The 16663-nt window shown below is 51.0% G+C and overlaps 1 protein-coding gene across 3 annotated transcripts in view; it reads left to right on the top strand.

Annotated features, from left to right (window-relative positions):
- Positions 1-3307: 3307 nt before the first annotated feature.
- TLL2 (tolloid like 2) overlaps positions 3308-16663 on the top strand; it is a 149634-nt gene continuing 136278 nt past the window's right edge. For 2 of the 3 annotated variants that reach the window (XR_014826665.1, XM_001928475.5), the window contains exon 1: positions 3308-3728. Coding sequence is in view for 1 of the 3 variants with exons in the window: in XM_001928475.5 (XP_001928510.2) it covers positions 3539-3728 (190 nt within the window). In the remaining 2 variants the exon portion in view is untranslated. Of the gene's footprint in view, positions 4154-16663 lie in introns of all 3 variants that reach the window. The other variant, XM_021074297.2, reaches the window with a different exon arrangement.

The raw sequence follows: 16663 nt of genomic DNA, 5'->3' as shown, positions 1-16663 counted from the left end.
GTTCCTTTTGATCGCTTTAGTGAACACTTGTTTGGTTGGAAAGCTAGGAGTGTTAGGGAACCTGTTACATAACCAGATTCAGGATTTCAAAGTGAGAACTATTTTATTAAGGAGCTGATTGACAGCTGAACATTAGAAAAAGGGGAGGGAATAAGTTTGCGTTGGGACGTGTGGAGTTGATAGTAATATGCTCTACAAATGTATTTCAAGGTATTTTCAAAGTCTGGCATGCTTAGGATGACAGAGTTTCACATTTTAAAAATGTGTGCTTGTTGGGAGAATTGGGTATAAGTCATTTGAACTGGCCACTGTCGCCGTTATTTTTAGTGGCTCAGTCTAAACCACTAAGATTATGGACTTAACCTTGGAGGTCCCTGAAGGGAAGAGAGAGTCTAGGGAGTAAGACATGGAAGGTGGTTTCCAAGTTGGAATGGGGTCTGACAGGTCTGCTGCAGGTTAGAGACCCAGAAGTGTAGGATAGATGTAGATAGGTAAGCGTCATAGGTGTGGTAGCTGCCGTAACGTTGGCATGAACATGCAGCCTGTGTGATTATGAAGTTGTCCCCGGCACGGACATGGAGGTGTGAGGCAGCAAGGCCCTGCTGGGATGGCTGCAAGGTGTTTAATGCAGCAAGAATGGAGAGATGGGGGTGGCAAGAGCTGGACTCCATGTGAAAGGATAGCCTGAGGGTGGATGGAGGGCCTGGTGTGCTACCCTCAGGGGCGCTGTGCAGAGGTTTCAGAGAGCCTTAGAAGGTTTTAAACAGCTTCTGAAAATTGTAACAGTATTAGGTATCTTAAAAACACAAAGGACCTTAGTGGTCAGTTAATATAAACAAAGAAATGAACCAGCAGATGAGAGTGCCCGGTTCATCCTGCGTTGGAGATGGTGGATAGTGGCACCAGGAGCAGAAAGCGGCCTCTCTGGAGTAGTTACCAAAGATAAGACATGGTGGACGCAGAGGCGCTTGTGAGCTACTGCAAGCGAGCTGCGTGAGTCTGGGCACAAGGCTATAGCTGGAATGAGTTGGATGGAGGACAGATATCGGACTAAAAAAAGGGGAAAGCTTGTACCCACTTGGAGGTTTTCCGCAAGACCGAGCTATGGGAAAGAAACCCAGGAATGTGATGATCAAACAAAGCTGAACAACTTGAGATTACTTTTATTCTAAGTCCATCTCTAGTTTTTTCATGAGATCCAAAGAAAAATGCCTTTTAGAAGTTCTTTGAACCCTGGTTAGCATTTAATATCTATATAAGTGGTAGGTGAATCAGAAACCATAGAACCGAGAAAAAATTTTAATCATCCCTTTTGATTATTCCGATATAAATTTTCTGTACTGTGACCCAAATATTTTGTTGATATTTGTTGTTTGATAGCCTTTTAAATACTGTTTAAACAGGGATTCTGACATAAAACTGTGCAGTTTGCTCATCCCGGAGCATGGCTACCTTCAAAATATTTGGGCAAAGATTGTTGGTGAGAAGCCTGGCAGCTACTCACCAGGTGGGGATTAGAGGCAATAAAAGCTTGTGCTTGCACAAGAGGTAGCCTGTAATGTCTGTTTTCCTGAGGAATTATCTGCTAATGAGGAGGCCAGTTGGCTGTTTGCCTAGTGCCATCTGGAGACCTGGAAGTGTCACAGAAGTTTGTTAGGCCTTTGAGATGATGACTCTGTGGACTTGTCCACCCACAGGTGATGCCCTTCACTGGGTTGAATGCAGAGACCTGTGGTGTTGGGTTTGGCTCCTTCTTCGTTCAGGCAGAAATGACATTCAACCCCTTCCCACACCTATTGCCTGTTTGATGGCCACTCCATCTTCCTTGCCATTTGGTGGCATCCGTTCCCCCAAGTTCCCTCCTCCCATCTGATAGTTCCTAACCAGATATTTTTGCCCAATTTGGCTCTATCCTGTATGTGCCCATTTGATGAAAACTCAGCCTGAAGCAAGGCCAACTTGTATCTCTAAGGGCCAAGACAAAATATCCAGTAGCACACTTCCAGTGTTTAACTTTTAAACCTTTACAGGTTTGAAGGACTTGCTACCTTACTTACTAGATGAGGAGACAGGATCTTAATGCAAGAATTTGGAATCCTGGGTAAAGCCCAGCCCTGGACTCTCTGTAGGTTATTGGTGGCTTCGAAACTATGTGAAAATCCAAAAGGGAAGCTAGGTCCATTTCTCTGCTTGCAGTTTAAATGAAAAAAAAAAAAAAAAAAAAAAGATTCGATTGGGTGTGATGCCGAAAATCTGTACACATTGGTGTATTTTATTTCTTGATTGGGGCAATTTTGCTTGCATAGAAAAGTCTTTGAAAAGCCTCTTGGTAATGGTACTTTTTTTTTGGTCTATAAATCAAAATGGCTCAGTTTAACAATTTTTACGTTTAAGGTACAGCATAGGAGGGAGTTTCAAATATCTCTTGATTATCTTCTTAATTTATTTGGGCATATGTTTTTAATTGGCAAAAAAATAACCAAGCTTCAGAAATTGGTCATTTTTATTTCAAGTTAATGGCAAGTGGCTTATTTATAAAAAACATTTGTCTGTAATTTAACACAAATGGCACGTACAGCCATTTGTTCACTTGTCAATCTTTTTGTCTATATGGAAGCATTTTAGATTTACTAAAGGATGGGGCCATGTAAGGGGAAATTCGTCATTTAAAATCATTCTGCCCTAAGCCACTCATGTCATCAGCCACACGTTAGGTTAGGTGGGTGCTGCAGCAAGTGCCCTTCACGGCTGGACAAGGGAATCTTGAGAAAGTGGAATCATAGTCCTCGATTTTTTTTTTTTTTTTTTCCCTGCGCCGAAAGCAACCAGAGAGAAGATTGACTACATCCCTAAGAAATTATTGTCCGGAAAGCACATATTGGGTTGGTAATGGAATCATTCGCATGGGTTCCTGGTCCTGCGCTCGGAGCTCCAGCCGCTGCTGCCTGCCTTCACCCACGTGTGCACTGGGGAGTTGTAAAGTGAGTTTTGAGAATATAACAAGGCAGGAATTCCAGCCTTGATCTTCAGGAGCAGCGTTCTGGGTGGCCGGAGGCACGTTGGCTCCCGGAGAAGGGCGCCGTCGGCTCGGTGGGAGCCCGGCGGACCTCGGGTCCTTGCTCACAGCATCTTCACCTCGCTCCCCTTCCTCCGAAGTTGCGGAGGTGCCGGGAAGAGGAGGGGCCTCGCCTCGGGCGCCCGAGTGATTGGCTGCCCAGGGTCCCTGGCGAGGGCTGTGTGGTCCAGCCCGGGTGGAGAGGGGCGGAGCGGCCACTGCTCCAACCACAGCCACCACGGCCACAGTCGCAGCCGCCGCAGCCTCGGCCGCCGGCAAGTAGCTCCGAGTCGCTGCTTCCTGGGCGCGCCGACGCGGACCCGGGCGTCGCGCTCTGCCCGTTCCGCGCCCGAGCCATGCCCCGCAGCCACGCTTAATCGCCTCGCCAGGGCCAAAGCCGACCCGACCCTGTGCACCGTTCCTCGCCCGAACCCAGCTTTCAGTGCACTTAACTCCCTCGGTCTTCGCCTGCCCCTCTCGACCATGACCCGGGTGAGTGCGCTCGGGGCCCTTGTGCCACTGCTGCTGCCTCTCCTGCTACTGTTGCTGCCGCTGCCCCGCGACGCCGGGGGGCTCGGGGAGCGCTCGGAAGCCGCCTGGGACTACTCGGCGCTGGAAGGCGAGGAGGGCGCAGAGCAGCAGCTGGAGCATTACCATGACCCGTGCAAAGCCGGTAGGTGCCGCGGGGGAAGTCCGGCAGAAGTTTGCCTTTGAAATGCAAATGAGATGGTGGGCAAGCCCGCGCCGCAGTCTGTGGGGCGGGTCCCCCCTCCCCTCCCCGAGATCCCCCGGGCTCCCTGGGAAAACAATGCTCCAGAGGGACTGCTTAAATACCTCTCGGGCTGGGACGTCCCAGCCCCAGCTTTGCGGCGCGCACAGGGTGGCGGCCGCGGGAGCATTCCCAAAGCGAACGACGGCGGGTGACCGGGGCGGAGAGGGCGCCCAGTGGCTGGGGCGGGCGTCGGGGTTGCCTGACAGCCAGGTGGTCAGCACGGGCCACCGCCGGACGCGCTGGGCTGGAGCAGACGAGTAGGAGCTGGGCTGAGCGCGGCGTTTCCAGACTTAGATGGAGTTGCTGGCTCCGATTTCACGGCATTTGTAAGTTTCACGCAAAGTTTCCCCACATCTCGTGGTTACTCTTGGGAAGAGAATTTAAAAACCGAAAAGCTTCACTGCAGGCAAAAGGAAAGCGGTAGCCGAGGGGAAAATATACATGACTCGAGTAGTCGCAAACTTCCTTGTAGCCCCCGCAGCGTAGTCGCGGCCTGGGGGTCGTTGTGGGCCAGAGGAGATGGAAGCCGTCAGGTGCTCTAATCCCGCCAGGAAGCCGCGCCCCAGGACGCGCGGATCTTTCTGGTGCAAATCGCTGCCGAACACTGCAGCTCCAGCTTCCCTCGGGCCACCAACCGGAACAGTTGAGGCGTCAGCCCCAGAAGGGCCCAGGCGCATGTTCCAAAGAGTGCCCATGGGTCTGGGGGTAGTTCCCAGCTGGGAGAGCGGATGGTCTCAAAAGCCCGCTGAGCCGCTTCTGGCTGCTGGCCAGGGGCGCGGGTAATGGTGTTTATCTCCAGGCAGGATCTGGCTGTTTCACTGGGCGGCCCTCAGAGATGAGGGGACGGAGGAGGGCAGGGTGCTTTTCTTCCAGTAGATGAGAGAAGTGCCATGGGCCATCGTGGCCCGTTTCTTCATTCCCTGGAGACTTCTAGTAGCTTCAATTTCCTCCTCTGAACTGGGGACCAGACCTGTAGGTGGACTCAGATAATTTCTGGGAAAACTCTCTGAATGATGGTGATGACACTGATTTGTGTTGTTACTGCAGTGACTGAGGGCTAGGCTGGGGGTTGGGCAGGTCAGAACTGGGTGAAGTCCAGGGGCAGGTTCCTGGAGGTCAGAGGACTTAGGAGGGTGTGAAAGCTTGAGAATCTTGTGAAGGTTGAAGTTCACACCAGGCTTGAGGGGCCTGGTTTTACCAGGCCCCAAGATTCCTCCAGAACAGCCACCTATTACTGTACCTTCTGAGTTAGGAAGGTGGGCAGGGGGGGTGATTCCTGGGTAATTTGAGAGACCATCAGCAGGTAGCCTATCTCATTTCCTCACTGGACCTAGGTTCTGACCAGATTGAAAAGTCTCTGGAGCACTGAAAGGTAGCGTTGCCCTGAAAAGAGGGGGCATGGAGGCTGCAAAAATGGGATGGGGGCTGAGTGGGGTAGATCAGCCATCACCTGCACTTACTGGGTCCTGGACTCAACTGGATGCAAACTGAGGCCTCTGGGATGCAGTGTGAGCAGCTGGGACCTGGACTGGGGCAGCCGTCTGTGTGTTCAGGAATGTACTAAGCATCTCTGGGATGCTGGGTGCTGATCGGGACCCTGCGAATCTGGGTGAAAGAGGTATAGGTCCCCAGCTCCCGGTCTCAGCCCTGTGGAATAACCCTGAAGCAGGTTTGCCTGTTGGGACCTCATTTTTTCTCCAGAAATTCTGGAGAACATGCTGGATAGCCAGGACCTGCCTGTTCAGTGACTCTTGACAGACAGGATGGGATGGGCAGGCAGGGCGGGGAAATAGGTATATGGTTTCCGCCAGCTCCTTGCATCCTCTGCAGCCGCCCTTCTTACTCCCAAACCTCTCCATCTGGCCCTCCTTCATGCTGATGCTAAGAGTGGCCAGAAGAGGGCGATGGCAAGGAGGACCTGGGGGAAAGGTTACATCAGGAGGCTCATGCTTCTGGAAATTCCCTGAGCAAGGCAACAGGCTTCTGGAAGGGCAATAAGCAGTTCACCAAAGAACAGGCGTCTCAGTGAAAGGATATGCCCCTCACCTCATGGGGAACACGGCTTTTCCCGATTCTGTATTCAAACCAAACCTTAAGGGGCAGCCTTTCCTCTGATCCCAGTCGCAGGCTAACTCCCTGACTCCTCAGTCAGAAGCCCCTCTACCCAGGAGGTCCCTCAGGGCTTCGAAACCTAAACCCCCTCCCACCTGGCCCTTCTGGGGTAGGGGGGGCGCTGGGGGGAGGGGGGGCGGTGTTTCCATTCTGCTGTGGATGCAGAGTGCAGACAGAGTCTGGGATCTATTCCTGGTCTCGAAGGAGCTGTGTTCCCTGGCAGGTCCCCTCCTCTCTGGGCCTCAGTTCCTCATCCATAGCCTGAAGCTTTTGGACTAGTTAGGGTGGCAAACTGACAGGTCCAGGGAGCTGGCTCCCTTAGTCCGTATCAGCCATCTCGCCCTCTGCCCTCTTTATATCTTGTCTGCACTTGAGGTTGGACCCCTGGCCCCTCCTTCTATGACCTTGGCTTCCAGCCCACAAACTGGTAAGTGTCCTGTCATTTGCAGTTTTACCATTTACACGTTTTACTGTTGACTCTGCCATTTACAAACTGTGTGACCTTGGGCAAGTCACTTCATTTCTCTGTGCCTCAGTTTCTTCATGTATAAATGAAGATGATTCCTAATAGATGAATGTGCCTAGGACAGGACCCGACATACCGTTAGGTATTTTGTAAACAAATTTCCTAGAAACTTGTCACAAGAACATCTTCCCACTGACCTTCGAAGCAAGTTTTAAACGGTAAAATTGAAATGTACTGATGAACAACCTATTTGATGCTGTAAAAAGGGATACTTTTAAAATCAGATGATTTTAAAAAAGGGGATACTTTTAAAATCAGATGATCACAGAATAGGAGAGGGTCTGGAGTTCCTGTCGGTAAAATTGAAATGTACTGATGAACAACCTATTTGATGCTGTAAAAAGGGATACTTTTAAAATCAGATGATTTTAAAAAAGGGATACTTTTAAAATCAGATGATCACAGAATAGGAGAGGGTCTGGAGTTCCTGTCGTGGCTCAGGGGTTATTCCTGACTAGAAACCCCTGACTAGGGGTTCCTAGTCAGGAATCTGACTAGGAACCATGAGGTTGCAGGTTCGATCCCTAGCCTTGCTCAGTGGGTTAAGGATCCGGCATTGCCATGAGCTGTGGTGTGGGTCGCAGACGCAGCTCGGATCCCGCGTTGCTGTGGCTCTGGCGTAGGCTTGGCAGCTACAGCTCTGATTAGACCCCTAGCCTGGGAACCTCCATATGCTGCGGGTGCGGCCCTAGAAAGGGCAAAAAGACAAAAGGAAAAAAAAGAATGGGAGAGGCCTGGAAAGCTCCCCTGGCCTGGGGCTGGGAAGAGGCGAGGGGCTTCCAGGGCGTGGTCTCCTGCGGGTGGTCTAGGCTCTGCAGTTTGTTTTTCATCTGATACTGTAAGTGAGGTCAAGAGTTCAATTGACTGTCAATTACAAGGCATTCTTCCAACCACTGAGAGAAACTTTTACAAAGCATCTGAGGGCTTCTCCTGCTTGCTTGCCCTCACCCATAATTCCTTAGCTGTATTCAGAGCCAGAGGACTGGGTCCTTATCCTGACTTTTCTTCTTACCCTTGAGCAAGGGTATGGCCTTGAGCAGGTCCTTCACCTCTCCGTGCCTCAGTCGTCTTATCTGCAAAATGGGATTGAGATCAGAACTGTGTGCCTTGGAGGGCAGACATAAGGCTAGTTGTAGCTGTATTCCTAAGTCGTAGAGTCTTAGACAGGCCTTCTGTGTCGATAGATGGGGAGGTGAGCCTGAGAAGCACGGTGAGCATGTCAGGGAAAGAACTCCAGTAAAAGGAGTGGAACCCAGGTAGCTCATCAGCAGATGGGGCCATGTCCCCACATGGTTCTTCCATAAGGCCTCCCAGAATTATCCACCCTGGGAATAGGAGGCTGATGTATTTATCCAAAGGCTGCTGTCCTTCAGTGTAAGCTCCTTTTTCCAGTTTCTATTCCTGTGTAAAAACCTACCCAAACTCCGTGGTGTAGAACAACCACATTTTATTTTGTTGCTGATTTTGGTGGTGAGTTTATTTGTTGGTCGTCAGGCGTTTGGAAAGTGCGTGGCAGTCTTCCTCTGCTCTGCAGTATCTGAGCCTCTGCTGGGAGGGCTTGCAGGCGGGGGTGACATGACACCTGGGGGCTGGAATCTTCTGGTGGCTTGCTTGTTCTCTCCCTTCTGGCAGTTGAGGCTGGCTGTGGCCTGAGCTCTCAGTTGCACTGTTGGCCAGAACAACTTCAAGTGGCCTCTGTGTGGTCTCTCCATGTGGGCTGGTTAGGCTTCCTCACGGCATGGCAGCTGGATGCTAAGTGCACGCATCCCAAGGGAACCAGCTGGCAGCTGGATTGCCTTTTCTGACCTTGCCTGGGAGTTCCCGTTGTGGCACAGTGTTTAATGAATCCAACTAGGAACCATGAGGTTGCGGGTTCGATCCCTGGCCTCACTCAGTGGGTTAAGGATCCAGCGTTGCCATGAGCTGTGGTGTAGGTGACAGACACGGCTCGGATCCTACATTGCTGTGGCTGTGGCGTAGGCCGGCAGCTGTAGCTCTGGCTAGACCCCTAGCCTTGGGAACCTCCATATGCTGCAGGTGCGGCCCTAAAAAGCAAAAAAAAAGAAAGAAAGAAAAAAAAGAAGCTGCAAGGGCAACAGATGATGGGACTGCCTGGAGCTGAGCTGAGGATGTGGGATTCAGGTCCCAGCATTGCCTACCTGAGGCTCAAAGGATATGCCAGGCCTTGGTCAACTGTCGAGTGCTGTGTAGCCTTTTGGATTTATTATTAAGCCCAAGGGAACTGGCTGACAGCCGGCTTTACTTCTCAGCTGGTGGTGGCTTAATATATGCCAGGGCCTTCCCATGATTAAACACATATATTCTTTCATTAATAAATACCGACAGCAGTCCCGGACCACTTATGGCTCAGGAGCCAGGAGTTAGGCTGCTGGCCTGGGCACAGCCCTTTCCTTGTGAGGAAGTTTGTGGTCCTTTCTCACACTCTTAAACTTTACTTCTGCCTGGAATTTGGGGCCTTCCTCCATCCTGTCCTTCTCTCCCAGATACAGTGACCTTATCAATCAAGTCCTTATCTGGAGTCACCCAGAGCCCTCTAGGACAGCACTTTCTGGGGCAGGTCCTGCCAGCAGCCCTCATGTTACTGATGCGAGGCTGGAATGTTAAACCGGGTGAGGTCAGGGATTTGGGTCCACGCTGGTCACTGCTATAAGCCTAGTGCCCAGTGGCACATTGTGGATACTTGTCGATATTTGCTGAATGAGGGGAAAAGGATTGGGTCCATGGCTGAAGGACGCTCCCAGCTCACTGTCAGCCTGGAAAGGGAAGCAGAGCCCGCCTAGTGGGTTGTAGCCCTGCTGAGAGTGCTCCAGTTGGGGCGGAGGAGGTGGGGTCCTGGGCAGCCCTCCCACAATTTCCACCCTTCGTGGCAGGGGCAGGCGCCCTGGTTTTTAAAGCACAGATGTGAGGCTCCCATGGTGCCTCCTGGAAGCCTGTCTCTGTGGCACAGCCTGTCCCCAGAGTGGGAACTGCCATCTCCCCAGCACCTTATCTCTCCCTGTGGGCCACACCCAGGTGAGGGCGGCTGGCAGGGTTACAACTTTATTTTTATCCCTACTTGTCACCGTATCTTTGCTGATTCGGCCAGGTGCTGATTTGATGGAGTCAAAATATTTCAGGGCTGTATGGCAATGAAGTGTTGATCTTTCTCACATCTCCAGGCAGGAGCAGCATCTAAGCCACCTCTGTCTCCAATTTTTCACCCCAAAGTGCACTGGGCCAGGGCATGAGGGGGTTAAGAGCATGGGCTTTGGCTTTTGACAGACCTGGGTCCAGAATCTGCTGCCCATGCCAGGCTTGGTGGCCTTGAGAAAGTTACTTCACCTCTCTGAGCCTCAGTTGCCTCCAGAAGAACTATTAATATTCACTTCTCAGGGTTTCTGCAAGGATTCAATGATACCATGTCAGTCACATGCTCAGCACAATTTCTGGCACGAGGCAAGAGATCAGCAATGGATATGTACACTTATTCATGGGTATGTGCATTATTCATGAATATGTACAATATTTGAGCACAAAGCAGGTGCTCACAAGTGCTCAGCACAGTTTCTGGCACAAGGCAGGAGATCAGCGATGGCTCTGTACCCTTATTCATGGATCTGCACAGTATTCATGCATCTGCACATTATTCGAGCACAAAGTAGGTGCTCACCCGTACTTCCTGACCTCTCCCTGAAATGTCATACAGGTTGGTAAACAGGGTCTCAGAAGAAGTGAAGGGTGAGGATGGGCCAGGGCAGACAGAGCTGGGGGAGGAAACATACCGTCTTGGCTCCTGAGAAACTGTCTTGGCTGCTGAGCGACGGAGCGGTTCAAGCTGAGAATTCCAGCTCAACCAAATAGGCAGAGAACATGTGGCCATCAAATGCCACACGGAGCTCAGAGGTCCCAGCTGGGGCCAGGACTCACACTGGGGTGAGCAGCATCTGGGGTGGGGAGGCCGGAAGGGAACACATCAGCCCCTTTTTGGGCAAGAACACTCCCAGAGCTGAATGATACCAAACACACCACTCTGTTGACCTTCCACCGTCCTCTCCAAAAGCTTGCCCAGTCCTCCATGCTCTGCAGATGTAAAACCACTGGGGAGACTCACTAAAAGCAGTTTGACTAGTACAGAAGAGGCTTTTCCTGAGCATGTACAACTAGATCTGCAGACCGCCTTCAAGCGCAAAACCACACTGCATGACACTAATACAGCGACAATGCATTCATATTGTTTTCATTAGTCGTCAACTTGCACAAAACACCAGAAAAAAGGACCGTCCCCCAGAGGAGACATGCAGCTGGGGTGGCCCACTTCTGCATCTGGAGACAGCCTCAGACTTCAGCCCCCTGCCTCACCCACATGCTCCTTTGACTTCTTTTTTTTTTTTTTTTTTTGTCTTTTTGCCCATTTTTCTTGGGCCACTCCCGCGGCATATGGAGGTTCCCAGGCTAGGGGTCCAATCGGAGCTGTAGCCACTGGCCTACGCGAGAGCCACAGCAACACGGGATCCGAGCTGCGTCTGCAACCTACACCACAGCTCACGGCAACGCCGGATCATTAACCCACTGAGCAAGGCCAGGGACTGAACCCGCAACCTCATGGTTCCTAGTCGGATTCGTTAACCACTGCGCCACGACGGGAACTCCCTCCTTTGACTTCTGATGCAGTCCGTGTGGGGACAGCGTTCAGCTTCTGCAAACAGAAAAGTCCACAAGTGGGTGCCCAAGTCTGATGTTAGTGGAACCTGATTTTCCATCTTTCTCCAGCCCAGCTGTGCAGCCGTCAGCATCTTGCACCCCCTTCTGGGGGCGGTGTGTGTGTGCACATGCGCGCATGTGTGCGTGCGTGTGTGTGTGTGTGCGCGTGCCGAGTAGTGTCCTTTAATCTTTTGTCCACTCTGGTGAGAGGAGGGGTGGGGCTGTCACAACAGCCCCAGATCTGCAGGGTGCCTGGCACATGCAGGGCCACACCCTGGGTGCTGAGCTGCTAAGTGTCAATCAGACCTCAGCCCTGTCCGCAGGAGCTCAGGGGCATGGCCCTCTCAGCAGGAAGAAGCTCCTGAGGGAATTGGGATGCAGACAGGGCAGCCAGCCCCCTCATCCCTGGACCTTCCCCTCACCACTGTTTCTCCTGCCACTTGCAGGGCCTTCCCCGGCTTGTTTGAGCACCAGGCTCCTCCTCAGCCCATTGGTTTAGTACCCAAGCTTTGGAGTCAGGCTGACGTGGATTTTCCTTCTGAGCTCTGTCATTTAATTAGCCATGAAACCTTGAGCAAATCCTGCAGCATTTAAAGCCTCAGTTTCCTCATCGACATAAAGCAGTGAATAGAAACTTCTATTTTACCATCTGTTGTATGAAAGACACTTGATCCTGTGCTCAGCCAGTAGCAAATAGAAGCACTCATAAATGTGAAATGTTGCTAGCATTTCATGGCCTCTGAAGAACCTGTCGTGCACGTTAAATTGAATTTCATGAACAGCATCACTTTCTATTCCCACAAGAGCACCAAGAAGCTAAGTGAGCCAACTCTAGGGGCAAATTGCCGAGTTCCGATCCTGGCTTTCTCACTGAATGGCCGTGGGGCCCTGGGCCAGCTGCTTAGGCTTTCTGCATCTCAGCCTCCTCCTCTGTGCAGCATGGATGCTAACATTTACCACAGAGGGTTATTATAGGGTTAGGTGAGCTAATATAGACACTTAGAATAGTGCCTGGAAGACGATAAACATTGAGTCAATATTATTGTTTTTTTATTATCATCCCACGGAAATCCCACAATGTTTCCAAGGGCAGGAAACCAAGTGTCTGAGCAACTGGGGCAGGTAATTTCAGAGTTTTATGTTTCCTAGTAATGCTGCTGCTGATGGCTCCTCTACATCCAGAGACCTTGCTCTAAAAACAAATCCACTGGATGGAGTTCCCATTGTGGGTCAGCAGTAACGAGCCTGACTAGTATCTCTGAAGATGTGGGTTCGATCCCTGGCCCCGCTCCATGGGTTAAGGATCCAGCATTACTGTGGCTACGGTGTAGGCCAGCAGCTACATCTCCGATTCGACTCCTAGCCTGGGAGCTTCTTTGTGCCATCGGTGCAGCCCTAAAAAATAACACAAAATAATATAAACAAATCTGCTGGAATTCCCTGGTGGTGCAGTGGATTAAGAATCTGGCATCGGGAGTTCCCGTCGTGGCGCAGTGGTTAACGAATCCGACTAGGAACCATGAGGTTGCGGGTTCGGTCCCTGGCCTTGCTCAGTGGGTTAACGATCCGGCGTTGCTGTGAGCTGTGGTGTAGGTTGCAGACGCGGCTCGGATCCTGCGTTGCTGTGGCTCTGGCATAGGCTGGCGGCCACAGCTCCGATTAGACCCCTAGCCTGGGAACCTCCATATGCCGCAGGAGCGGCCCAAGAAATAGCAAAAAGACCAAAAAAAAAAAAAAAAAAGAATCTGGCATCGTCACTGCTGTGGCTCAGGTTGCTGCTGTGGCACAGGTTCGATCCCTGGCCCGGGAACTTCCACGTGCCATGGGTGCCACACACACCCATGAATCTCACTGGCTTCCTTGATGCTATAGGCAGGGGTGTTCCATGTGCTGCAACCAACCAGATGTCCACGCTCCACCCAAGAAGCCAGCCCCTAACCAGAGATATGTGAATGAGCTTCCGTTCAGCCAACAGTTCCTTCCAGCTACCCCTCTTTCCAAAAGCATTCCTGAGGGTCCAGATAGCTGAGGTGCAAGCAGGATTTGGGACGATATCACATTCGATGGCAGTGCACATCCTTCTGTCATAGATAGTCAAGCAGTCTGGAACAGAGGCTGTAACTTCATTGGCTTCCAAACCTTTGCCTTTTTACCCATCATCATGTTTTTTAAGAGGATGAATAATGGTATTAACCCTTCACATTGCTTACAGCACAGCCTTAGAGCCTCGGGCCACACCTATCTTTTACAAAGCTCTTTTCCTTCTGTTCTCTCCACTGGTCTCTCAATGAGCCAGGAGATGGCCCAGGCACTCGCGGGAAATGGTCCGGGCACTCACGGGAGATGTTCTGGGATCTGATGATCTTGTCGACATTGCAGGATGAGGGTAGAGGCTTGGCTGGCATCTGCGCAGGACAATGAACTTATAAGCGATTGGGACAAACCTCAAACCTGATCCCCCCTCAAAGCACATGGCCTCTCCAACCCTGGAATGGCTTCCCTTCTCCTGGCTCCCACCTCCTCCCCACCCCCAAGTCAACCAGCATCTCCCTCCTGTTCAGTCTGAAGGTCATGTTTGTACACTTGTTCCCCAGGGCACCGTAGCCAACCACCTTCTCCCTACCTTTTTCTCTATCCTTAGCTAGGAATCCAACAAGGATAAGACAGTCTGGCCTTCAGAGCACTCTTAGTCCCAAAGCATAGGGAAGAATCAATGAATAATACAGGTGTTGAAATGCATCTGCCCCTGCCCTTCCCCCATCCCCTTCTTAGGAGGCCATGGGCAGTGCCTGGGTGTCAGGTCAATCAAGGTGGATGGGTCCAGCCCCTCTCCCCACGCAGAGGGAGAGGATGTAGATATCCCCTGTTTCCTAAGAAGGCTCTGAGTCAGTGGCAGCCTTGGTGACAGAGCAGAGCAGTGAGACATACTGTTTCAGAGACCACTTTTGGCATCAGGCAGCCCTCAGCTTGAAGCCTGCCTCTGTCCTCACTGCCTGTGTGATTTTGACTTGGTTTCTTAACCTCTCTGAGCCTCCCGTTTTCTCATTTGGAAAATGGGAATGATATAAAAACCCATCAACCCGGTTTGTTTGCGGATTGAATGGGGCCGTGAACGTGAAGCATTTAGAGAGCGGTCATTAATTGTTCGCTCTTCTCCTTGCTGTTATGATTACTCTTGTAATTGTTCCCCTTTTAAGAATTTCCCTGTAAGTGACAATCTCTCAGCAGCCCATGTAGGCTTCTCTCTCCCTCTGCAGAGAGTTCTCTTGGGATCCAGAGCGTGCGGCAAGTGATAATTTATTGCTCCACAGCACGCTCGCTCTCATCCATGAAGCAGGGAGCGAATGACAGATAAACCAAATGCATAGAAGCCGGTTTCTCACGGTATCCTCTCAGCCCGCTCCTGATCCAGTTCTGCCTGGATGCAAACCTAGCAACAGGAAGCAAGCTTTCCTGCTGATTGGTTACAGACCTATCCGTGATCATGCCACCCTCTAACCACTTCTGTCAATTACCAATAAATATTCTCAAGCTCGCCCGCACGAGCACTTGAGTGTTGATGTTCAGCCCGGAGTCTTTGCCCGCTCCGCCAGCTGGGCCACTTATCTCCCAGCTCATCCTGCAATTTGCACCCAGCCTCCCCCTTCCTCCCACCTGGGTTACTGGCCTTGAGTTGATATGAGTCCTGCGTGAGCCAGTTCCCCACAGGAGAGGCTACCTTCTGCCCTCACTCTTTTTCCTGGGTCAGTGTCTCCTCCCCACAGAGCTGGCACTGGCTCCGCATCCTCTCCCCTGGGCTCAGGGTCTGCTGTGGCTCGCTGAGGCCTGAGCCCCAGGGTGGCAGGTACCAGGTGGCACCCAGTGGTGGTGCCAGGGGCTTCAACCAGAAACCAAGCGCCGTCCTGGATACGGGTCTCTCCCTCCCTGTCTCACACAGTCCAACCTGAGTCCTGCCAATTCTGTTTCCGAACTTCAGCCCATCCACTTCTCTCCATCTTCACTGGCACTGCTTTGTCTAAACCCCACTGGCTCCCACGTGGGCTACTCGGCTGGTACCCGAGGCCATCTCCCTGATGCCCCCTTGTCCCCCTTAATCTGTTTTCCAAGTTGCAGGCAGAATGATCTTTTGGAAATGCGTGTTTGATCATATTTCAAAATCAACCCATGTAGGACCCTCAGTTTACATGCCGCCCTTCCGGCCCCTGCCGCAACAAAGCCTTCCCAGGCCTGATCTCAGTCGGGTCCCTTCTCTTAAATCTCTCATCACCTTTGTTTCCCTGCGCGGCACTTTTTCCTGTCCGTAACTGGGTAGAGTCATTGTTGCAACTATTGATTTGTTCGTCAACTGTCTCCATATCAGACAATGAACTCCAAAGGGTAGAAACTAGATTCATTCATTTGGTTTCCCAGTCACCAGCACGGTGCCTGGCACATGGTGGGTTTTCAACCAATATTTGCCAAATGAAAAACTGAGCAGATGAGATACCATAGAGATTTGGGAAAGGTGGCAATTCCTGTAAGACAATCAAGGGAGGCTTCCTGGTAAGCCCTGATTTTGGCCTGGAAGGATGGATAGGATCTGAAGAAACTAGGAGCCAGGGGAAGGCATTTCAGGCAGAATAACTGGCTGAGCCAAGGCAAGGCCGCAGGAAGGCTGTGGATGTGTTGGAGCGGTGGGATTACCTGGTTCACTTTGCAGAATAGTAGTGACAAGACAGAAAGAGGCTCGGAACAGAGAACATCAAGCTGAGACTTGCCTCGCCACCCCGCTTCACCTGGGATCAAACCCCAGGCACAGCAGGGACAAAGCCACATCCTTAACCACTGGGCTGCCAGGGAACTCTGAGATATTTAAAATACCCTGCTTAAGAAAAAGGGAGCTACTGACAATTTTTGAGCAGAGGACCATTGTAATGAAGATCTATGGTGTTTAGGATCCGTAGAAGCAGGAAAGAGAGGGACCACCTATCTCTAGGCCTGGGAGCATGACGCCCAGACTTGGGCTTAGGAAGGGAAGCGAAAGGAAAGTGGGGGAGAGATCGTGGCTCTGTGTGTGTGGAGAGGTCCCAGGCTGAGCTCCACCTGCAGGTCATAGTGACACAAATGAGTTCATCCAGAGATGCTGGGCAAGCGTTGGGGTGCCCTTGAGATGGGCAGGAAAGGAGATTCTTTTTAAACATAAAACGGCTTTCTTAATTACACAGCTAATACACATCCACTGGAGAACATTTTGAAAATATAGAAAGCAAGCAGGAGTTAAAAATTTCCAGTAATTCCATGACCTAGGAATAACTGTTGTTAACACTTTGTTGTGTATTCTTCCAAAATTTTTCTATGCGTGGTTGTACTTTTTTAATGCTGTGATATTGTTTTGAACTTGCTTATATTTCACTTTCACTAGTACCATGAACCTCCTTCCATGACAATAAAAATGCTTATATAGTAAATATACTTGTATAGCATCGATTTAAGTTGTTCTGTATAGATGCATTATAAT

Source organism: Sus scrofa, chromosome 14 (assembly GCF_054392235.1).
Source record: "Sus scrofa isolate SSC_HxYL_T2T_F1_AM1 chromosome 14, Sscrofa_HxYL_maternal_Yorkshire_Landrace_v2.0, whole genome shotgun sequence".
Lineage (NCBI taxonomy): Eukaryota > Metazoa > Chordata > Mammalia > Artiodactyla > Suidae > Sus > Sus scrofa.
The sequence above is the reverse complement of the archived record's forward strand: the minus strand, read 5'-3'. Positions and strand labels throughout refer to the sequence as shown.